The following is a 23,859-nucleotide window of genomic DNA, read 5'->3' on the forward strand; positions in this document are numbered from 1 at the left end:
TAAAATACCGTGTGTGATGGTAATTTACACTGTATCAACCTAAGGTCACTCGAAGGCTCAAACACCTTCAGTGATGTTTTCAGATATTAATCCAGCTATGAGTCTTTGGTTCTGTTTCCTGACTGCTGAGGTCTCCCCTCTCCACCCCTCAACCCAGCAGTCCATGATCCTTCTCCTTCCTCCAATGCCCCACAGCTCCTGTCTCTTCCTAACAATTCCCACAGAGGCATCTCTGTGCATGAGGCTGAGGTCTGGCTCCTTTCCCAAAGGCAGAGACACCACCCTGTTTCTAAAGTTACCCATCGCCCCCTCCCCATTCTGGAGCTTCATCTTTTCCATCAACAAACGTGTCTTAAATATGTACAGTAGTGTGTCCTTAAAACCTGAATAGACCCTAAGTATAATCCAAAAGAAGTAAAAATAATCCAGAGTTTACATGTACACTACCTTGAAAACAAGCTCACTGTGCTTTTGCAAAATCTGTTGGCGTGCTTTTAACGTAAAAGTTCTCAGCTGGTGGGCACCTGGGTGACTCAGACTCGTTAAGTGTCCAACTCCTGATTTCCTCTCAGGTCATGATCTCATGGTTCTGGAGTTCGAGCATGCTTGGGATTCTCTGGCTCTCTCTCTCTACCCCTCCCCTGCTCATGCACAGGCGTGCACTCTCTCTCTTTTTCAAAATAAATAAACATATAAAAAATTTCTCAGATGCTAAAACCCTTGCATCATGATCCACAAGGATTTTATGACCATTTTCCATGAGGCTAAATTCCATACACAGACCTTTCAACCAGTTAGATGCCCTTCCTTAGCTTTCTGCCTCAAGGGTGTATTTCTCTAGCCTGAGCTTTCTGCAGATTCAGCCCTTCTGCAGCCATTAGCACTTTCTTTTCCTCACGACTTAGCTTTGTGGTTGTCCTTTCTTCTCCTTTCCTTTCTCAGCCAAAGGCTCCCATTTCACGTCCATTTAATACAGGCATCCCTTTCCCTCAGAAACAAAGGAGAAAAGGGGGAAAAAATAGAAATTCTGGGCGCAGGTACCTGCTGCATGCCCTGCATGGTCTGCTGCAGAAACTGGAGCTGTTGGTCCTTGGTGACATTCTCCTCCGTCCGGAAAAGCTGCTCTTTTTCCTGTTTCAGCAGCTCCACTTCGTTCCTGTAGGCGTCCAGCTGCCAGCGCAGACTGTCATTCTCCTCCTTAAGAGCGTAGGCCTGAGCGGCCAGGGCTGGAAGACAAGCAGAACGAGTTCAAGTGCATCACCTTCCTGCTTAGACTGAGGGGGGGGCCTTCCATGGGAGGGGGCGTCTCTCCCCCGAATCCTGACCTTTCCTACCAGCTCAGAAACAAACCCCAAATGCCTGGCTTCCCGGGCTCTTTGATTTGCGGTTGGTGGGCATCTTTTTCTTTGGGAATTTTTATCGATTCTATTTGTCCTGTCTGATGGAGGAATGTTTCTTTCAGGCTCTGGTGTAATTCCTCCCAAGTTCTTGCCTCTTGACCTCTCCGCCTATCCAAGGCGCCCTCTCACAAGTCGGAAAGTGCTGCTAGGTGGTGACAGCACAGAGAAGCCGAGGCATCAATCAATCCTAAGGACCCCATTACAGTCCTCTCCCTCTCTGCAGGCTCGCTCGGCTCCTTGCGGGCCACTTCCTTTCACCTAATGAGCCATTCCACAGGTTGAGGTCTGCAGCTGTGTCCCAAAAGAGAGAGGGGGCGACTCGAACACCGTTCCTCCCCGCACAGCCGCTGGCACGAATTGCGCAGATTGCTCCCCCCTCCTTAGGATGGTGAGCCGCTTCCATCTGTTGCACCAACAGATTAAAGCTCTGCTTCCCCGCAAGGCTGAGCGGTTCCTGTAATACGCTTTCCTGAAGCCGAAAACTCTCCATGTGTGGACTCGGACCTCACATTTCCATCTTTCTAAAAACTGAGACTGTTAACTCAGGGCCTTCCACATCCCGAGCTGCAGAAACAGCAGAGACTGAATAAAGCAGAGCAGGTGGCACAGAGCAGCACCACGGGGTGACTTCTCGTGTATCGGTTGGGGTCTCTCTACTGATAATAAGTCCCGGCAGAGTACCCCGCGTGCGACAGACACTGGACCCGGAGATTTGCTCGGGATCACTTTGTCCCCCCGTCAAGCCTATGATGTAGGTCCTGCTCTTAATCCTGCTCTTTATAGATGACAAAAATGAGGTGCAGAGACGTTAGAGGACTTGTCTCATCCCATAAAGTAAGCCACACAAACAGCTTTCAAACCCAGTCTTCAAGTCTCTGCCAGTCAAGATGCGTTTAGTTGTCATCAGACCATTGGAAACCCCTCTCGAATTCTCCCCCTCCCCTCTCCCACCAGTTGCCCACATTTTCTTCCCCCTCCCACAGAAAATGCATCCTCTACTCTTGTAAGCGAGGGAAAAGAGAAAGAAACATTTCAAAACGTATCAGAAACCTCTCCAAAGAAGTGACTTCCGGTTTGCAAGGGCGTGATGGCCTTCTCAGTACTTGCTCCTTTCCACCTCCCCCACCTCCCCAGGGCCAATCAGAGACCACTGGAGGTCAGCCTCCTACATGTTCTACCTTCACATTACAGTACACTGATAATAGATCCCTACGCAAGGGCTGAGACCCCAGTGAATTCTCTCCTCAAGTATCAAACCTCAAATTACGTTAATAATAGTTTTATAGTTGAATGGTTTATGGTATTCTGCTTTGCAAAATGATTATGTATAGTACACACGGAAATACTAATCAAATAGAACATGCAATTAACCAGAAAATTCCCTACCTCAAACCATTAGGGATCAATTAGTCAACAAGCATTTACTGCGTACGTACTCTGTGCCCAGGCCTGCCTGGGCATCACGGATCACAGGAGGAGGAGCCAGAATACGTCTTCTCTCAAGCAGCTTAGAAGATCAGAGAAACTGATACACTTGAAAAGAAACTAACACATTCAAGGGAAGAGAGAACAGCCTGATGCCTGGCATATAGCAGACATTTGATGAATGTTGGTTGAATGAACAAATAAATGCGCAACTTGGAGTCAAGGGAATACATCCGTTGGGGCCCAGAGAAGAGAAAGGAAGATGCAGAACAGAATGATGAAAGAGGGCCTAGAAAGCTCCAAGAACTGGAGAAGGATGTCTGAGTCAGGACAGAGCAAGAACATAAGCAAAAGCCCTGAGAGGAGAATTTAAAGGAGACCATCTAGGGCAGGAAGGAGGGAAGCTTGACCAAAAAGGCAAGTGTCGGTCTGGAGGCAGTAAGAGAAAGGCGAGCCGTTTCCGGGGGTGAGAGGGGCTGGAGGCCCAGAAGTCAGACTAGAGAGTGAGATTCAGTGGGGCGGCTGATGGAGGATGGAGACCCGTTCCAGGCACCCGGGCAGTGGAAGGACACGATGGAATCGGTGATTTAGTAAGATTAGTTTGGCAGTGGTGCGTGGAATGAACTAGAGGCTGAAGAGAATGAATGAAGGAAATTTTATTTGGTGTCTATGTGTGTGCAAGACCAAGGAGCAGCCAATTTTACAGTATTCGGAAACTTACTCATAAAATCAGAAACGACCCAGGGTATAGCCAAGAGCATGAGCTAGTGCTTTCTGACGTCACACTGCCCAACTCCAGATCTTGTCCACGCCCCCATGACACCGACTCCTAACAACTCAGTTTACCAACCCACAAGGAAATGGTTATGAGGCATCATTTGAGAGGGATTCTGTAATAGGGCAAAATTACGGAAAATGCAAATGATGAAAAAAATGTTGGCACTACATAAGCACATTACTACATTTAGTAGCATTCAAAGACACTTAAGTCATTTCCTTAGGAAGCTCTATTTGGCCCTTTTTCAATTTAGAGTGGCATTTTTATTATCATAACTGATAGCAGGTGTTTGTGAAGAAATCGATTAGTATGCAGGGATGGAAATTACATTTTCCAAATGAATTGCATAGTCTGCAAGATACGCTAAAATCTGTGCAGCAAAATGCAAGCAGCTATAAAGCATGTGCCAGCAACATTATTTAAATAAATTATCTGAACATAAATACATATAGGAAAGTGCACCATCCATTATTTCATGGGCTCTCTTAGAAGCCTCTGGAATGGCAGTGCTGACAGTTATTCTTGGCTGAGCTGAGTGGCCACTATTCCTGCCAAGGAAGAGACAATGCTGTTTGCATTTCTGGAATAGGAATGTGATATCACTATATTTAAAAAAAAAAAAAGCAGCTGTAACTCTATTCTCTCCACCCCAAATCAATACCATAGCCAATCCCATCAACGTTTTTATAACTGAAGCATGTAACTAATTTACATTCTTGATTAAATGATTTCAAGCTTGATATTTGCAAAAAAAAAAAATGGGTTACTCATGTGGCAGCAAAGTGGTTATTTCCACAGGGTGAGAAATTGTATATTGACTCCACTTAACTTCAGGCCACCTGTTTGTAAACACTATTGAGTGTCATGTGCAACCCTAAATGCACCCCTCAGAGAGGCTTCTGGGAACACGCCACATTGTGTTTCTTGAGCTCGAAAAGAAACAAAGTCCTGATAATTCTTAACTTCATATCATTTTTTCACAATATTAAAACTTCAGAAACTTGAAAAAGTTCCATTCTTTTGTTTTTCTCCCTTTGTCTTCTCTCTTTATAGTTCTTTCTAGGACACTATATTAAATGAAACAGTTTTGAAAAATGTGTAATCAAACTTCCATGATAAAATTTACCCCTGAGAGACTGTGTAACAGTCTTATTCAAATAAGCATAAGGATTAAAAATAAACTACAGTATGTGTCTTTTTGTAAGATTCCCTGAGGAGTGTACTGTGTTCTGATAAATGGAATATTTAGCTAAGAGCCGCCACATGTGGATTCCCCATTTTCAAGAATAACACAAAAAGAATACAATGAGCCTTCAAATGTAAACTACTCTTCTGAATACAATGAAATCTTCTTTTGGTGATTCTTTAGGTACTCCTGAATCTAGTGGTGCCTCTGGATTATCAGTAATTCACTTACCAACCTACCAGATTATTGAGACGATGTGGCGGAGGAAGGGGAAGGGAGGACAGTGCAATTGCTCAGACCCTAGAAAAATTCCGTTACTGCGATTTTCTGATTGGAGCAAAAATGAAATAGCAACATAAGAAAAACTGCCAACCAAGATTAAATTACATTTCAAAAATTAGCACTAGACTACTAAAATTACCGAAGTGATGTTAGTGCAGGAAAATTGATCCAAAGATTAAATCGCTCCACTGAAGAGGAGGTTTAAGGGGAGTACAGCAGCTTGCTTTACCCTTACGAGATTCCATACAAACCATTACTTCTTATATTAATTATGGTCCAAGTGACCTCTTCCTGTTTCCTGCATTACTTACTGTGTTTCCATGGGAACAGATAGTGGCGTGCTTAACTTCCTTAAGTAAATAATCTGGGGAAAGCCTTGAAATCTCTCTCTTACCAGCCTGAGCCAGCCTCAGAAAAATAATTAGCCCTATATGAAGAATGTAAGTTATTTTGGGTTATGTCCCAGTAAGCTGACAGTATGTTAATATCTCTTTTTCATGCTCAGGCAAGATGTAACCAAATAATAAAACACGCTTAACATATTATTTCTAACAATATCTGGATTTCTTAAGAACTGTTCATCTTGGTGTCTCTGGGGAACTCCGTGTTTACCATTCTCCCTCGCTCTGCCAGATGTAGACCTGGGATGCCAGGACGGTGCTGAACTATTTCTTTCCCCCATACACGGAGCCTCTCTCAAGGATTCATCAGCTGCTGGCCAGATGGGCGGCTGTGCTGATGGGGTTGGAACACAGGATGGTGTGGAGGGCTCCAAGACCTAGAACACATCCCCAAGATATCGGTCGCCTTCCAGCCTCTGTGGGCTGGTGACTTAGCTACTCGCCAGGCTCCATCTACCGGTCTCCGGGAAGCCAAGTCTAGCAGCACTGGGTGGCTGGGCTGGGGGTGGGGGCTGCTCTCTGTGGCAGAGACAGCATGCTGTGTACCCAAACTCATGCTCCTCTTTGCTCAGGGCATTGTTCCTGAGAGGTGACTGCCCCAGAGGCTACTCTTCACCAGTGAGGCATGAGGGAGCGATGCGTGTCTTCTAATAATGTCTCTTCCTGCTGCTCGAATGGGCCTGGGTCTCTGACTTACCACGTGCAAGAAAGGTGCCCAGAGACCTACGGTATCTGCTTAGGGACTCTTCTGTGCTCAAGAATCAACTTTTTGGGGGCGCCTGGGTGGCTCAATCGGTTAAGCGTCCGGCCTCAGCTCAGGTCATGATCTCACGGTTCGTGGGTTTGAGCCCCGTGTTGGGCTCCATGCTGACAGCTAGCTCAGAGCCTGAAGCCTGCTTCAGATTCTGTGTCTCCCTCTGTCTCTGACCTTCCCTGCTCGCACTGTCTCTCTCTGTCTCTCAAAAATAAATAAAACACATTTAAAAAAAATTTAAAAAAAAAGAATTAACTTTTTGAAGGCAGCTGTGTGATCAGTTGGTTAAGTGTCCCACTCTTGATCTCAGCTCAGGTCATGATTTCACAGTTTGTGAGTTCGAGCCCCACGCTTGGGCTCTGTGCTGATGGTATAAAGCCTGCTTGGTATTCTGTTGTCTCTCTCTTTCCCTGCTTCTCCTCCACTTGCTTTCGCTCTCTCTCTTTCTCTCTCTCAAAATAAATAAATACAACAAAAAACCCCACTTTTGTTGTTGCTATTAAGCCCCTGGAAATGTGGGCCTTGTTCATAAAACAGCTGGTGTGAGCCAGTGTTTCCCCCAGTGACAGCCCGCGTCCTGGTTCTCGCTGGTGCTGACACTGCACGGGCCCTGAGCACACTTCGAGAAGTGCTGCCCGGCCCGCCTCCCTTCTGCCGCCTGTGTCTTGAACTGGGGCTACGGTGGGCTCGTCCGGACAAATGCTTCTGGAGGAAGCTCCAGGCCTGGCACCTTTGAGGGCAGTCCTGCCCCAGCCCCGTCCCAAAGCCCTGAGTACCTTCTTCTGGAGTGAGGGCCAGAGTTCTCCTTTCCCCATTTCCCCCCAATAAAAAGCAGCAATAGCAACAGTGGCGGTAACAGCTAACAATTCTGACGTGCCAGGCAATGTGCTAATAAGCATATGACTCGCACCATCTCCTTGCAGCTTCAAAAAACATGATATAGTGACTCGGATTACTGCTGGGTTTGAGACACAGGGGTTGGAGGTGCAGGCTTTACACTCGGTTTCCCTCTAGTCCTTGACATAATGCCACTGGGGTAGCCTAGGCCCAGGTAAGTGCTGTAGCCGGAGAGAGAAGGAAGCAAGGACACCACGAGAGTGGCACGTTTGTTGCTAAAACAGAAAAAGCCTTCCACTTGTGGCACTGCTGGGGGCGTGTTCTGCTTGAGGCTCTATTAAAAAAATTTTTTTTAATGTTTTTATTTATTTTTGAGAGAGGGAGAGAGATAGGGTGAACAGGGGAGGGTCAGAGAGAGGAGTCACAGGATCTGAAGCAGGCTCCAGGCTCTGAGCTAGCTGTCAGCACAAAGCCTGATGCAGGGCTCGAACCCACGAACCATGAGATCATGACCTGAGCTGAAGCCGGACGTTAACTGACTGAGCCACCCAGGTGCCCCTTGAGGCCCTATTTTAACATAGACACACAAGTATCTTCTTTGTGAGCATCGTGGGAATGATCCTTCTAAAAGGACCCATCTGGCCCCCTTTGGGCAGTCTCGAGGCCTGACTCAAACCACTCAGGGATCCTCCTGTCCTGTCTGTCTCTCTCTCTCCTATGAAACGTCCATACTAATATTCACTTACTGCTGAGCTCCTGGGCCTCATTCAGTTAATAAGAGAACTGTGTCCAGGGACTCCTGGGTGGCTCGGTCAGTTAAGCGTTCCACTTCAGCTCAGGTCATGATCCCACGGTTCATGAGCTTGAGTTCCATGTCAGGGTCTGTGCAGACAGCCTGGAGCCTGCTTCACCTTTTGTGTCTCCCTCTCTCTCTACCCCTCCCCTGCTTGCGCTCTGTCTCTCTCAAAAATAAATAAATATATAATATATATAAAGAGAGCTGTGTCCAAACACTCATGCTGATCTTGGGATTCCTGAAGGACCAAAGCTAGCTGCCTCCCCCAACCACTTGACCCCACCTGTGTTGTTACTGTGTCGTGTCGTGCGCTTTCAGTTATAGTAAAGGTGATGGAGAACCTCTCTTCTCACAGAGTCCTGTCCCCAAGATGTCCTTTGAATGGGGCGAGGAAGACCCAAGACAAGGCCCAGGCCCGCCCTCAGCTGACCCGAGGCAGGAAGGCCTGGGGTCCTCGGGCTGCTGCTGTGTTGGTGCCTCCCAGTGTCCAGACACAGAGTTCAAGGGCGTCGTGGACGCCCGGCTGCCGCACAGCCAGCCTCCTGCTAGACAGCCTCCTACGGTCCCGACAAACTGCAATCGATCTGTTTTTCAGTCACACCTGTATCACCGCGGAAGCAGCAATCTTCCTCAAATTGCTCACAGAAATTCCTTCTGCTACATTTTTGCAGGATTATTATTATTACAACTTAGCATTGACATAACATTTTATATTTGCAGTATGCATTATAGCCTGCACATTAGCTATTATTAGGGAGAGCTAAACAGAAGCACAATGCGGTGTCTATTTCCATCTTTGTGTGAGGCCAGTGGAATAAGGGTAATTTGGGAGAGTGCAGGTAAGCTCGATCCTGTTATTATAATGGCTTAAATGTGAGTCTGGAGGCAAAACCGGCAGCAGGTGACTAGAGGAAAAAAACCCCTCTGTCTCCCCCTCCACACAGCTCATCCGAAAGAAGGGGTCTGTGTTAGGGGCGGCGGCCGCGAGGCGCTGCCGGGCACAGACACCACTGACAATTCACATGCCTTCCAGCTTTGCAACAGACCTTATTATCCTCGGATGCAGCCCCCAGCCCCCCCACTGTCCTGGGGGGGGAGGGGAATGAGCACAGAGGCTTGCCCACTCCTTTCAATAGCAGGATAAGTCTGCAACTTAAAATCCGGTGGAAGGATGCTGTGTGGGGATGAGGGATGCCTCTCGAGGCCTCAGGCGAGCACAGGTCAGTGACCCCCTCCTCCACGGTGGCCGAGTGCCAACACACCCCTGCCTGACCTCAGGAGCTGCCTGGGCAGCTGCGGAAAGAACTAGCCATGGGTCTGGACCTGGTGGAAGCCAGGAGAGGCTCTCCCCACACCGTGTTGTGGTCGCAGGCCCAAGGAGGAGGCGGCACTGGCCGGCGAGGAGCACTGACGGGGCCTCCTTCACGGAGATGGCAGGGCCGGGTCTTCACGGCAGGCCTACACTCTGCTACGCTGAAGGGAAGCCTGAGTGGAGACCTCTTTCACACAAGACCCAGCATCTCCAGGAGAAGGTGCCCAGGCGGCCGGGCAGGATGAGGGGGAAGGAGAGGGGAGAAGGGGTGGGGTTGTTGGGACCCCAAATCCAGGCAGCTGGGATATCGAGAGGGGTATTTCTTCCCTCAACCCTGACTCTCCTGTTTTGTTTTTGTTTTTTTGATTAGACATCAGTTTTCTTTTTCACTTTCAATTTTGATTTCTAAGGTTCAGGACTACCTTTTTTCTACCTTCTGAAGGCTTTAGAGATTCTTTTTCGGAGGAGTCTGATTTAGACCAAGATAAATCACACAATGACACAGGTTTTGGGGTAGGAACCCCTCCGTCGGCTGTGAGCACCACCATCATACAAAGAGCGCCTCCCCTGGGTACAGCGCTGAACTACTGGCTTTGCTCTGGGCCGCAGCACCCTAACTAGCAGTTAGTCTTGTCCAAAGAGAGAAGCTTTGAACAGCAACCCCTCCCCGGAAGGAATTCCTCCTCTCATTTCTCATTTCCTCACCTGCCTGCAGCGTAAGGACCGTCAACTCCTTCCCCGACCGACTTGCCGATTCCTTTCCCTTTGAACAAATGGTCACTTCTCATTTGCTTCAAGAAGCCTTCCCCTGAAGAAGTGAGGATTTCCTACTCCCACTAACACTTCCCTGACAGACAGACACAGACACACAGACACACAGACACACACACACACTTGAACTGGTGGTTTCCACCACATAAAACACAGCCACCAAAGGAAATGTGAAATGAAGGTCAGCCGGAACCTCAACGTTCTCAGATCTAGGCACCATCTTCCGCAAGGAAAAGCACCTTTTCTCACAGATCTTTTTTGAACATCATATACTTAGGGTAACAAAGAGGAGCTGCACAGAAATCTTTTTCCTCCCCTCGGTTTTTGTGCTTTATATAAACATTATCCAGTCTACTAAGAGAGAACCAAGACTTTGCTCTCAAGCTTGGGGGGAACCGGGGGGCAGGGACGTGCTTGGGCTGCCCGTGAAGTCTCATCCTCTGTACTCTCCTAGTCACCAGTGTGGAGACTGATTGATGTGCGTGAGTTTGTGCCTGACATTAGACAGAAAGAATCCCTGTCCTCTCTAAATACATCACTATGGTAGGATGACACGGGTATGAATGGCTGAGGCCAGGGTTCCTCCAAGCTTCTTCCGCATGCAGCCCGCATCCGTCCCACTTTGGTATCTTAAATGAGAATTCCTGGACCCATCCCAGACCCTCTGAATCTGAGTGTCTGGAACGGGGCCTGAGGATGTGCATTTTAACAACCATCCAGGGGGTGCTGACTGCATGCCTGAGTTTTAGAACCACTTTCCTGGCCTCTAGAACCAGCTCCCTGTTCCTTCATGACTTTCTTCCAGTCTTATATATATTTTTTTGACACCTGATTTCTCACAGCCTTTTCTAACAGCTTTTCTGTTAGTAAAAGGACCTTCTCACCTCCAGCATTTACCCTCCAACATGGCCGCCGAGGTCTCTCCACCACCTGCCTTGCCTTCTCGCATTTCATCAATCTATCCGCTGGTTCCTCTCTGAATGCTACTTACTGCCTCTCCCGTGATGATATTGTGACTGAATGCTTTCATAAATCCTCCAGGCAGTGTCTCCAAAACACATTTTTCTGATCTACTGGATGTTGTTGGGTATTACTTTTCTTTACAGCCATATTTCTGGAGAAAAGTTCCTACTGCAGCAGGTCTGCGGCTTGCGCCAAGGAGAGGCCCGGCCGGACCTCCGAGCCCCGGGAAACTGATGACCGTTGTCCAGGGGCCCTCCAGCTTCTTACTGGGGAGAGGGGGCCCACCCTGCACGTGTGCTCTCCCCAGACCACTTGCTAGGTCATCAGAGGCTTCTCCCTTTGGCACGTGGCCAGGCATCCCTGCTATGCTTTATTATCCCTGCTATGCTGTTATTCTCTATGCTCTGATGGATGCGAAAACAGTTCTTGGCTATTCTCCTAGAGTCTGAGAAAAGCAGTGACTCTGTTCTTGGCCTTCGCCATATTTTTCTGCATTGTACTACCTTCATTTTTCTTCTTTCCTCCCAACTAACCTTTTTCTGGTTAGCCAAAGGACATGTCACATGTTCCTCACATAGCTCCCTTCCGTTTCTTCTTTCTTTGGTCCTATTTGCCATGTCAGTCACTTTCCACTAAACATTTTTATCTTTTACTTCATTGTTTTACTTTAAAATTCTTTATGCTTATTTTGAGAGAGAGAGAGAGAGAGAGAGAGAGAGAGAAATAGAGAGATCCAGGGACGGGCAGAGAGAGGAACACAGAAAAATCCCAAGTAGGCTCTGTGCTGTCAGCACAGAGTCCGATTGCTCGGGGCTCAAACTCACAAACTGTGAGATCATGACTGGAGCTGAAACCAAGAGTCAGACACTTAACCAATAGAGCCACCCAGGTACCTCATCTTTTACTTCATTTCCACTTGCTTCTCATACTTTATTACCTCACCTCAACCTGCTTTTTTCCCCTTTCTTTCTCACCTATTATTGACAGACATCAATCCTCATGTTATAGAGCAGAGGCTTTCAAGCCTTGGTGCAGGACAAATACCCGAGGAGTACTTTATGACTTACACAGTGGGCAGTAACTCGCAGGCATTGCCAGGAAAGCTTCCCAGCTCTTTCTCACGTGGAGCCAGGGCTGGGGACCCCTCATGCACACCTTCTTTTATTGCTCACCAGGATCAATTCTCCATGTCGCCACAGCACCGGGTATGTGCCAAATGCCAAGGAGTCCATTACTTGGTCATTTCTTACAACCTCAAGTGAACTCTCTTAGGATGAGCCTTACATTACTACTGAGAAGGCTAGGGCTTGGAAGAGACACAGTGTGTTCTAAGCCACGGCCGGAAACAAAACTGAGACACCTCCAGGGGCCTCTAACTTCATCTGGCTCAAAGTTATTTATTATATTCAGTGTCTCTAAACTCTTTCAAGGACACCAATTCTCACCCATCTATCCACTTCCTTGGACCCTTTCTAATGATTTTGCCACCCGCATGCCTCCCTCATCAAATGAATGTCAAGGTGAACTTGGTCTTCCTCAGGCCCAGAAAATAGGAAGGAAATGTGGAAGGAAGCCTTCCAAAAACGTATTTTCAGAACCCCTGATTTCTCCTCCTTTAAGATAGCTCCAGTTCACATTCTTCAACCGGACACATCTTCTCATTACTTCTTTCATCCCCAGAGCTCGAGTGCTACAAAATCCTGCCTCACCAAACTCCACATTCATCTTCCCCGAGTCCTTGGGCAGGGAAGAGTGCACGTATTTTAAAAACTGTCTAGATGGCTAAATTATAGCAATTTCTCTCTGGGAGAGAGTTGTTCAGATATTAAAACCTTCTATGTATTGAGTGTGATAATCCTTCTCACATCCCCACACACAAAAAAAGAGAGTTTTCGTGTTGCTCGTTAAAATGATTTGTTTTTGGTTTTTGATGAGTGTAATTTTTCAGGTAGCAATGTTTTATTCTTACTAGCAACTCCTTAAAAACCGTCTGCCAGTGCGGAAGCCCCAGTTAAGCACTATTAATCAAACACTAAATGCTTTTAAACAGCTCTACCCCTTTTTCTAATTGAGAAATAGAGCTGTTTGGGCAAGTTTATGAGGTGACCTTGATTGAATTAAAGAGGTCAGGGATGGAACAGACTTCAAACTCATATTCAATGATTTTAAAGAAATGACTTCCCTCCAATTAAGCAGGAATTAGCATGAAATATTTTGTTTCTGAAAGGTTAAAAGAATTCCTCTGAGAAACTAGCTCTCTTGTTGCTTGCTCTTTATTAAACACGAGAGAGAAGGCACAATGGATAGTTTTACAGAAAGTGCTTTGTTAACATGGCGCTGATGATCCTGCATCAATTATAACATTCCTTAGAGTCGTAAATGTTGTATCGAAGGGGCAAGAAGTCCAATTTAAGTTTTAATTTCGATTTCAAAAGCCCAAAGACTCAACAACTTCCAATTACTAAAAAAAAAAAATCGAGATACATTTTCCATCTGCATTAATTTCAAACCTAGTTCTGAGGGGCAAAGTTTCATGTATTACCTTGTTCCTTTGCTGTTCCTCATTTTAGCTCCATCCCTCACCTTGCCATAGTCTCCCATCTTTTAGTGGCCTGAAGGGACATGTTCTTCTCCCTGCTCTAAATAGTAACACGCAGAGTTTTTGACGTAGAGTTATGGAAGCAGGATTGCCCAGAGGAGGGAGAAGGGACTGGCTATGTGTGGTAGTGTGGGGACTACAGGGCGTTGTTTCTGAGGAGTGAGAGTCCCAAGAAGAACACCAGCCAAGCTCTTTTATGTCCCTGCTCCTGCCAGGTTCAGAGAGGCATGGAACCCCAGGCTATACACAGCAGGAGACAGAGGGGATACTACAGAGGGCAAGAAGGGACTTGAAACCCATATTCCTCTTATGATATTTGGGGCAAGTTAGTAAACCTCCATTAAATCTCAGGGTCCTCATCTGAAAAACATGGTCAGTACTGAGGATTAAACAGATAATAGCTGTGGGGTTTTTATTTGGGGGGGGTTTCCAAACTGAAAAAAAGTCCTTCAACAGATTAGAAATTAATTCTTCCTACTGTTAATTTCCTATTCCTTCATCTCACAAACTCTTGTCCACGTACTGCTATATGCCGACCACTCAGAAAGGAAAAGATCTCAAGCGAGTCTTTGAGGACCACATGGGGTGGAAGGTCCTCCCCTCTCATGTTTTTACTCTTCTCTCCTTGAGACAAAATATAACCTTCCCCAGGGACAAGCTGGGGTTCGGATGAATAGGTTTATACAGCCTCTTTTTCTCAGATAATCTCAGCCCTCCTGACTCCTTAGGTCAGGGTGTATCTGCTCATTGGGCTGTAACTCCTGAGGGTCCAGTGGGAAGACGCTGCATGGACCCTGGAACCAGCGCTCTTCCAGGAAAGGCGAACTCTGATGACGTGCTGCTAGGATTCTTCCCAGCACAAGGCAGCACTCTCAGATCGAAGACTGGGTCTCATTAGTCTTATAAGACTTCGTGTGCTCATTCCCCCGCTCAATCTGGCATCGCAAGACAAATGGTATCATGACCCCGTTCACATCGTTAAGAATTCTGTGAGTATCTGTTTTAACTGTATCACTGCTTTGTAGTATGACATTGCTTGACACACTTCAAGGAAGCAAAGAGCTAAGGATAGAGAAATGGATGGCTTTAGGGTGCTCAGGTCATACTAACTATACTAGAAAAGTGTGGTATGGCAGGGGGGAACAACCCTGAAAAACGGACTGATAAATCACTAAAAGAAGAATAAAATTTCTTATCCTACTTCTACAAGATTTGCCAAATATGTGTTGTCCCTTATGCTGTGTCTGAAAAGTTATAATTACAAAAACTATCCAATATTAACTTGCAGAATTTATCCGACATTCCAGCTAGTTATTATTAGAGGTAAAAAAAAATACATTTTTCTCATTAAATTAAAACATGGGATGAGGAGGGAGAGGACATATTACTTGTAAGATCTCTTCCAGGTCAGAACTTCCCTGAATCTGTGCATTTCAACAGGATTGGTATTATTGTAGATGCTGTCCCTTAGATCTTTAAGACTTAGTAAAAGGTACATCTCATAAAAAAAAAAAAAAAAAAAAAGCCAAAAAGCCAAAAAAAGCCCCAGGAACAAAAAAGCAGGGACAGCACTACAGTAAGTCCTGAAATTAGATAGTCAAAGATCTTCTCACAGGCTCTCCCAGACCCTGGGGATGCAAAGGAGACATGGGAGGAGATGGGAAATGAAAGGACTAATATTGTAGTTCAGATCACTCGAGATCAACCATCAGGTCTGTGCCTGGGTTTTGAGGAGTATCTTGATTTTTCTCTTTACTTTTCTGGAGAGCTGGGGAGTGGAAAACGTGAGCTGTGAGTGTGGATGGTTCACCAAAGCAAATACATGACAAGGCACAGCTCGTTCCCAACGCACTTCACTTCTTCGAAGCATTTCTTCCTCTCCTTGCCTAAAGCCACAGAACAGATTGCTTTTGAGGAAATAAATATCATTCAACTAGAAAAGAGATTGTGCCAATTTCCTGAGTATTTTTAAAAACTGGCATTTCTGTTGGAATGGGCTTAAAAACAGTTTGCTGGATGCACTGCCTATGTTGAAGCCAATCTCTTTCTAGTAGAAAATACAGAAAATAATGGGGAGCCTACACATGAGTCCCAATCAGCTTTGTCTGGATTAACATTTTAAGGTAACACTCTCCAGTCTACCTTTGCCTCCAAATGGCATCGTGGTGTCTTCCACGTCACAGACATTCAAAATCTTTGGTTGATTTTACGTGGTGACAGTCTTACAATGCCACTTAAGGCATTTGAGGGCTATTCTGGAGCTTTTTTCCCATAAAAGGTAGTGGTGCCATGGGAAGGCTAGTCGCCTGGAAAGAAGGAAAGCAGTACTGAGCTCTAGACTTTCCACTTGCTATCCTGGGGAAATAACATAACTCCTCAACATGTGGCTGCATCTTCCTATCTGTGAAAACAGGAAGTGGTTGTGCATGATGATTTCTAAGGGTCTCTTCCACCTCTGAAGAGACTCATGGTTGCCACTCCCTGCAGGTGAGAATTCAACATGTCAGCCCAGTTTAGAACTTGCATTATTTCTTGACTCTTAAGAGTTATGCAAATATGATCAGTCTTTGAAATAGGAAATTATAAGACAATGGGGTCTGGAAATGAAATGTGGAAATTCCCTAATGTAAAGCAAAAGAAGGCAACTCAAGGGGCACCTGGGTGGCTCAGTCAGTTAAACGTCCGACTTCGGCCCAGGTCATGATCTCACGGTTTGTGGGTTCGAGCCCCGTGTTGGGCTCTGTGCTGACAGCTCAGAGCCTGGAGCCTGCTTTGGATTCTGTATTTCCCTCTCTCTCTGCCCATCCCCCACTCATGCTCTGTTTCTCTATGTATCAACAATAAATAAACATAAAAAATTAAAAAAAAAGGCAACTCAATAAATTTCCATCAGTTGACACTAGTTCCTATTTGCTACTACTTTTACTTTTCCTGTTTGGGAAATGGCTAGGTATTCCCCAACCAATATGAATTTTATCACAGTCTCCTAGGTAATTTAAAAATTAATCCTTATTAATTATTAGTTTAATGATTAAAACAATACATGTATGTGTCATGGAAATTTATGAGATGCAAAGAGAAGAAAACAAAAATCACCTATAATCACACCATCTAGAAATAATCACTGAATATTTTGACCTATATCCTTACATATTTTCCCCTAACATACAAATTATGAATATAACACATATACAAACCACATGATCTGTACATGGATTTGTAACTAATTTTATCACTTAGCAATACACTGAGAACCTCTCATGCCATTATATAGTCTTCCAGAATATGATCTTTGTCGAGGCTGCTTATGGATATACAATTAATTAACCAATATCCCAGTGTTAGATATTTACATGTTTCAAAAGTGATTGGATAACTGAGAATTTAGGTAACTGCATCAAGTGTCGATGACCCATGTGCCGTTAAGTGGAAAGCAAGGGCCTCTGGGAAACAGCGAGTGGCTTCGGAAGTTATGGTGGATTCATGAAGAACCTGCACCACTTTACCTGAGGCACAATGATGAATACATTGCTTGCAACCTGTGTTCCAGAAATGCTTCTCCCCACTTCTCTGCTATTGCTGGGGCTGTCTAAAGTCAAGTTCCCTTTCCCTACCCTCTTTCCAGAAGGCTTGACACACTGTGTCCTGAAAACTGTGAAGAAGAGTGGCTGCACCCTTAGTCCCTCTCTGGTATCAAGGACATTCACCCAAATAAAAGAGTCTCTAAGGCACTTGGACATGGGAGAGCTTTCCGTAATAATAATTTCCAAATTTGCTGTAAACTTCAAAGTCCAGGGATTCTAAGTATAAGTGTCATCTCATGTAGGGGGAATTTCCAAGAAAGGGAAGAAAGTAATTACTTCTTTCAATTACTTTTGTCAATAGCTGTGTGGCACTCAACTGTACATGGATACCTGGGATTCTATAAGACATCCTCTTGCCCTCACTGTTTGTCTTTATACAGGAGACTCAGCATCGTCATGTCTTTGATTAATGAAGCTTACGGGCGACAGTGTTAGGAGTCAAGGTACAATAACTGTGTCACCAACTGTGTTTTGATGAACAAAGCAGCATGAAAACATAGGAGAATTAGGACAATGATGTTCATAAACAGTACATCAGTGCTAAGAAGCTGGTAACAGCATACGTTTTAATGTAGTCGGGTATTGATTCCTTTGGCCAATGTCCCGCCTTAACAGGGTTATAGTCACACGTTAAGATTTTAGATGGAGAGGTACAGAGGAAAATCAATAGATACTATCTTTCCACTACCAACCGGCCACATATCTATAGCCTCTCTGCCACACTCATGTTTAAGAGACCTAAAAGATGCTTTGGGGATGGCTGGTCCAGTTTTTGGGCTTTTAATAACCTCAGGAATCCAGTCTGACCACCTCAAAGATTATAGCTTCAACTCCCAAAGATTCATGAAAGAAGAGCCTATGATCCAGAAAAGATACACGCTCATTTTCTATTTCATTAGCATATAAAAAGGAAGCTTTAGAAAAAAACAAATTCACTTGTTACACAAGAACTGTCTGAAAACAAAACCATATAGAATCATTGTTTATGAACCCTAAAAATATATACAAAAGTACTCATAGAATTAAGCTGTGGAGAAGAAAAAAGATTAGAAATGAAACCATCTTTTGTAGTATTATAACTGTTTTCTTTTCTTCTTTCATTCTTAATCATTAGATTTTCCAAAATGACTAAGCATTAATTTCTATGAAAAACAGATTTTATTTTTAAAATGTTACATGCTGCTGGAGGGAGATGAGCTGATCTACTCAAAGTATTTTCCGAAAGCGCCAACTAGAATCACTTGATTCTAACTGAGGCTTGGCAAATGTCAGTGTCGAAAAGGATAATCCTTATTTCATAATCGGAAATTCCCACTTATTATTTACAAACTAAAAGGATCAAGTAGGAATAAACACTACTAAGGAATTCTTTCTTAAGTTTAGTAAATACAAAAAAAACTTATAAACTTACCCAGATCCTGTCATCTATACTCCCTCAAAAATATTCTGATTTTTTCCAGAAGTTGTGCAAACCACACTTAAATCCCAACAACACTGTGTTAATTTTGCTCGAATGCAAGCTGAAAACATATTTTAACAACCTGTCAGAATGAGATACTAAGAGTGTCGATAAAATGACATTAAAATAAATGTAAATTTAGACTGTGGTTACAAGTGGCTGCCTGCGTCTGGGGAGATGTTGGGTTGCTATAGTATTTTCCATAGCAACTTTGCGTCTTATTACATAAATATTCCCTTGGTGTCCTTACTGCCTACCAAGAAAACTGGATTAAATCTACTCTTCTATGTAATGATCCTGCATCAAACCTTATCAGAATGAAATGCCCAGGAAACATAAGAAACCGTAATCTAGATCCTGGTGCTTTGGCAGGTGACAGGAATCTGGGGACCAACGGCTGTGCACGAGCAGCTGTGCTGTGACCTCATGCCACACCCTCGTCACTTGTCTACGTTCTTCTCAGGTCAAGGTCTCTGCAGTTCTCGCTTTCTGAGGATGGGCTTTTCATGTCCTCACTTTTCTCCTCTGATGTCAAACAAGCCCCTGGGGCTCACATCATTAGGCAAGAAGCTAGGGCTACACAGAGCCTCAGCCTTTTCCACAAAAGCAGCTGGGACCCTGTGCTGGGCCAACACAGCAGGAAACTGGCTCCAAGCTAGCACAGACCAGGTATTTGAACTGTTTGCCATCCTCAGCCAGGGCTCCACCGGGTTTTGTGGAAGTGCAGCATGGTTAGAGCACCTCACAAAATCTGTGGTCTCCTAGACACGATGCAATTTCAGCAGAACAAATCAGTTTTACACTAAACACATGATTATGGAGAATTTGTGCATATGTGTGAGAGAGATGTCAGGAATATGGCATTATCGGGTACTGTACAAAAATAAGATTAATAAGGGGCTAAGCTTAAAGATAGCTTAGGCTCCAAATATGACTTTACAGAACAGATAAACACCGTCTGGTTGGACAGGAATGCTTCCATTACAAAGGAATCCTATGCTAGAGGATCAATTTAAGAGCATCTGTCTCTTGCATTTAAAAGGTAAGGCAATTTACAAAAGTAATTACTTCTATACTTTTTAAAAACATGTCCTTTATGAAAAGGAAGCTGTAAGTGCACATGAAATGAGGGAACTAAAAATTCTACCTGAAATAAACATTTGTTTGATTTCCTTTGGTAAGATTAGCAAGATCTGAAAAGGGACTGGCGGGGGGTGGGGGTGGACAGAGGGGAGCAGAAGCCTTGGCTCCTTGAGAATGAACTCTCTTTCCAGAGTTCAGAAATGAAGCAGCCTATTCAGCCCACGTCAGAAGATGTATTTCATCATCCTTCAGCCATATTAAGTTTAATTAATCCCATTTCTTTGTTTGGCACTTGGATTCCCAGAAGACATTCTGCTGTGGATGAAAATAAAATGCTCGTCTTTAATTCAGTGGTCGCTGATGGACAGACACCACTGCTGTCTCTTCTTTGGCTTGTCGTCACATGTGAAAACAGAAGTCTGTGAACCGATTGTTCTTCCTTGCTTCCTCTCACCACTGGTGAGCCGGCCTCCAGGGTCTGCTGGTACAGGGATCTCAGGAGGCTGTGGCCTCACTGAGTCAGCTCACTTTTCACGTCTGAGTGATCTCATGCGTCTGAGCCACGCCTGCGGGAGCCTGCTTACACCACATGCGGTGTCTCCTAAAAGCTCTACTAGCTGCCAGTGACATGGGCCCCTTCAGGATCCTACTCTGGCATCTAGTGGCCCCATCCTTCTGTGCCCAGGCTGGCGCCGGGGGCAGGGAGGCAGCATGAATCCTCCTCTCAGGCTTGTGATAAACTCTAATCTGTTGGACATCCTAAATGTCTTTCAAAAGCGCTCTCGAACGGGAAGTAAATTAATCAGAAAAGAAAACAAAAGCAGTCCTGGTATTGAAAAAGATCGAGGGGATAGCCTGAGAGAGAGCCTTATTGTTGTTAATTTCTTTAACCTCAAGCTGCCAGCGGCATACAAAACTATTCAGACATACTGAATACTGCTAGGTCCAACAGAACTTGATTGGGAGTCCATAACTTCAATTAATTCAATTAGCGGAAAGATTTGGGGACTCCATGCTGGATGTGCTACTGAAAGTAAAAGAATAAATCCGTACCTACATGTGGTGAGTTTCCATGGCAAATCAACGGCTAGAAAACACCATTCATAATTAAAAGAGTATCTGCTCCTATGAAGAGCTCAGAGATTAAATGAGGTGTAATTAAAATCCGAGAACATTTGTTTGTGCATTATGAAATGTTTTCAGGGTTGTCTATTAAGGAAGGATATTTTAGTTTTATCCTTCTAAAATTTGTCTTCGATGTACAGTCTATACTCATCAGATACTGGATGAGGTACAAACACTGGATAGTGGTATTTATTTTGGTTTGTATCAAATTTAAAGCAATGGCTTTCAAACGTATTTGACATTAGGCTTTTAGGAATTTAGCTACTGTACTTTCATTAACTTGAAATGTATATTTCTTCTCCTCAAAAAGCATCTCACACTCTTGAGGGCAGGGTAGACTGTGCCTAGCACTCTCCGTACTGTACCCTTCCCAGGTCCTCGGTGTCTTGAGCACAAGAAGGGCTTGACAAATATTTGTTGATAATTAGGATGATGCTGAGTGTCTACTCTCTGGGCCAGGGCCTATTCAACACGTGGCACTGGAGTCTCAATGCATAAAAGTTGTGAACATTTGGAGAAACGAAGCATCCTTGTTTGAACAAGCTTCTTAAGGCTTTCTATTTAAATTTAGAGCAACTGTTCTCAGGGTTACCACGTTTCCACCAACTTATGGGACAAAGGCATCAAAAACAAAGACCAGAAGAAGGGGAAAATGCAGTTGAAGTCAACACGGTTCACTTGGTGAAAAGCCCAGGGCCAGGTGCCCTACATGATGAAGACAAGCGGAGATCACGGTTACCCAGTGCTTACTACGGGCTCAACACGTAGGGACAGTGGGGGGCTTCCCATGCGCTGACCCCACAGTGCTACGCACGACTCACTGGGCTCTGCCACAGGAGGCCTCACACTCTGGAGAGACTTCCCCTTTTCTTCCCTTTTTCCCCTGTGCACTCCTGCCCCACCCCCACTGCCAACCTGGAAGGAGGAGGAGGAGGAAGAAGCAATAGCTCTGGCTTGTAAAGGGGGGCTTAATTCCAGCAAGAGGCAGACGACGCAGCAATAAATCTGAATTTTTATCAAAAATCATCTTCATGGGCTTCGGAGCAGGAATGCCACTCTTCTTGAATGAATGCTTCAATAAATCTGTCTTGATTTTCAAATTTATTAACAAAACTCATTTTCATTTTTATCAGCATCTTAGTTTTGCTCCAGCAACTCTGCTTCCCCTTTAAGAGGCAACTGATAAGGAGGAACAGTGAGCCGCCAGAGTTCAATGGCAGTTATATGGCAGGGTAGGGAATAAGCTTAGGGACTCCCAGGGCCTGCACTGATGGGTTAACAAGGCAAAAAGAATTACAAAGCCACAGGGTGCTCACACCCAAGTTTGGGTAAACAAGATTAGGTAAATAAGTATAGAGAAGGCAGGGCAGAGACCCCAGTATAGAGAGGGTGGGTCAAAGGCCTCAATAGAACAAAGAGATGTGAAATAAACAAGATTAGGTATTCAGGGCAAAAACGCCCCCCAATTTAGTACTATAGCAGAAAGCTGCTTTTACAGGAAGGAAGGACCAAATTAGGCAAACAGATCAACAGGGCTAGAGACCACTGCCGGCCAAAGTTGCCCTGAGCAGGAGATGATTAACAAAAGAAAGATGCCTTGTTAACCCTGAATTACTTGCCCCATTTGTCCTATTCCCTCGGCTAGCTTAGATAAACACAGGTGGTGCTGCCAGGATTTTGTTTTGTATTAACCCAAACCCCTAACCCTGAATATCTTCAAGACCCCCTTTCCCTCATGTCCATGAGTTAATGTTCACAGTTTCATTGTCTCTTTGTGCATTGTCTCTTCATCCATCACCATGTTTGTTGGCCTTCTGATCCTAATAAAAATGGGATAAGGACCCTTATTCGGGGCTCGTGTCTTTTCCCGGACATTGGCCATCTCTCACATTTTAATCCTGCCTTCTGCTTTCTTGCTAGAGTTCTTACACAAGAAAGAACTCTAGACCAGAGTGCACGACATGGCAGGATTGGGGAACTCTAGCCAAACATACGTGGTCAGTAACTACGTGTGGAAAAAAGCAAACGTACAATGAAATGTTCTGATTAACCAGAAAGGCAGAGATAGGCCAAAAAACACTGATTTTTTTTTAAAAGAATAAACCCAAGATATAAGTCCTCACATAATAAACTGTATCCTTTCTAGAAACCAAAGGAAGTCAATTCTCTGTCTCCCCTCCAGAAATAAAATCTGTGCAGGTTGGTGTCTGCTCTAGGAGGAGGTAGGGAGCAGAGAGGTCTTGGTGCACTGGAAGATCTACGATGTCCTAACCTGGAATTCCCCAGAAATCTTCCGTCTCCCACTGTCCAGGAGGCTGGAGGCAGATGCTCACAGTTTTAGCAGAAAGCAAAAGGCCAAGGGATTCTTTAAATAGAGGGATTTACTGCTAGGTCAGCCCTTAGCAATTTGCATCAGTGAATTAGAGTGCTGTGTTTTGAGAGGCCTGCTCCTGGGTGACTGACAGATGCAAATTTGCACCTGCAATGAATGCAGAGTCGCCTGGTGGTACCACTGAAAGGTTTCTGGGAGGCTGCTGGGCCTCCGTCCCTCCCGTCCAGCAGCAGTTTGCAGGGATCCTGTCTGAAGCTTGGTCAAAAGACCAGATGGGAATTCTTGCTGTCAGGCGGTGTCCCTGAATACGCCGGGCTGAAAGGAAAACAGCTGCTGGCCTTTTGGCAGGATCCTCAGAGCCCAGTGGAATAAAAAAAGCAAATAGTTGCTTTCCTTTTCCTCTAATCAGCCTGTGCTTTCCCCATAAACCACACACCGCGTCCTCTGGTCCATCTCATTTTGAAAAGCGCGAAAAAGACTTTGAACTCCGGGGGACCTGGCATCTGAACTCCGGTTCTTCCATCTCTTCCCCCAGCACTTGGTATAGATCATGCACTGTGTTGTGTACATTCATTCCGCTGGCCAAGAAGAAGCCTGGAGAACTGAAAGTCCAGGTCCTGCTTCAGGCTCTTATTAGATGACTGGAGGAATAAGCCAACAGAGATCTAGCTAGAAGCCTCTTCAGAGAAGCTGCCAGAGAGGCTCTCGTGTCCCAGCTGAGGGAAGGGGTCTTTCAGTTCTTCTGCAGCAGAAATGTGAGTCTATGCTGGCT

General features: G+C 45.0%; 1 protein-coding gene across 2 annotated transcripts in view; it reads right to left on the bottom strand.

Annotated features, from left to right (window-relative positions):
• The window catches only part of ENOX1 (ecto-NOX disulfide-thiol exchanger 1), a 240,232-nt gene that overhangs the window by 92,883 nt on the left and 123,490 nt on the right, over positions 1 to 23,859 (bottom strand). For both annotated transcript variants that reach the window (XM_029936687.1, XM_029936688.1), the window contains one exon: positions 1,042 to 1,226. In XM_029936687.1, coding sequence (XP_029792547.1) covers positions 1,042 to 1,226 — 185 coding nt within the window. The remainder of the gene's footprint in view (positions 1 to 1,041; positions 1,227 to 23,859) is intronic.

The sequence above is a fragment of the Suricata suricatta genome, chromosome 4 (genome assembly GCF_006229205.1).
Source record: "Suricata suricatta isolate VVHF042 chromosome 4, meerkat_22Aug2017_6uvM2_HiC, whole genome shotgun sequence".
Taxonomy (NCBI): Eukaryota; Metazoa; Chordata; class Mammalia; order Carnivora; family Herpestidae; genus Suricata; species Suricata suricatta.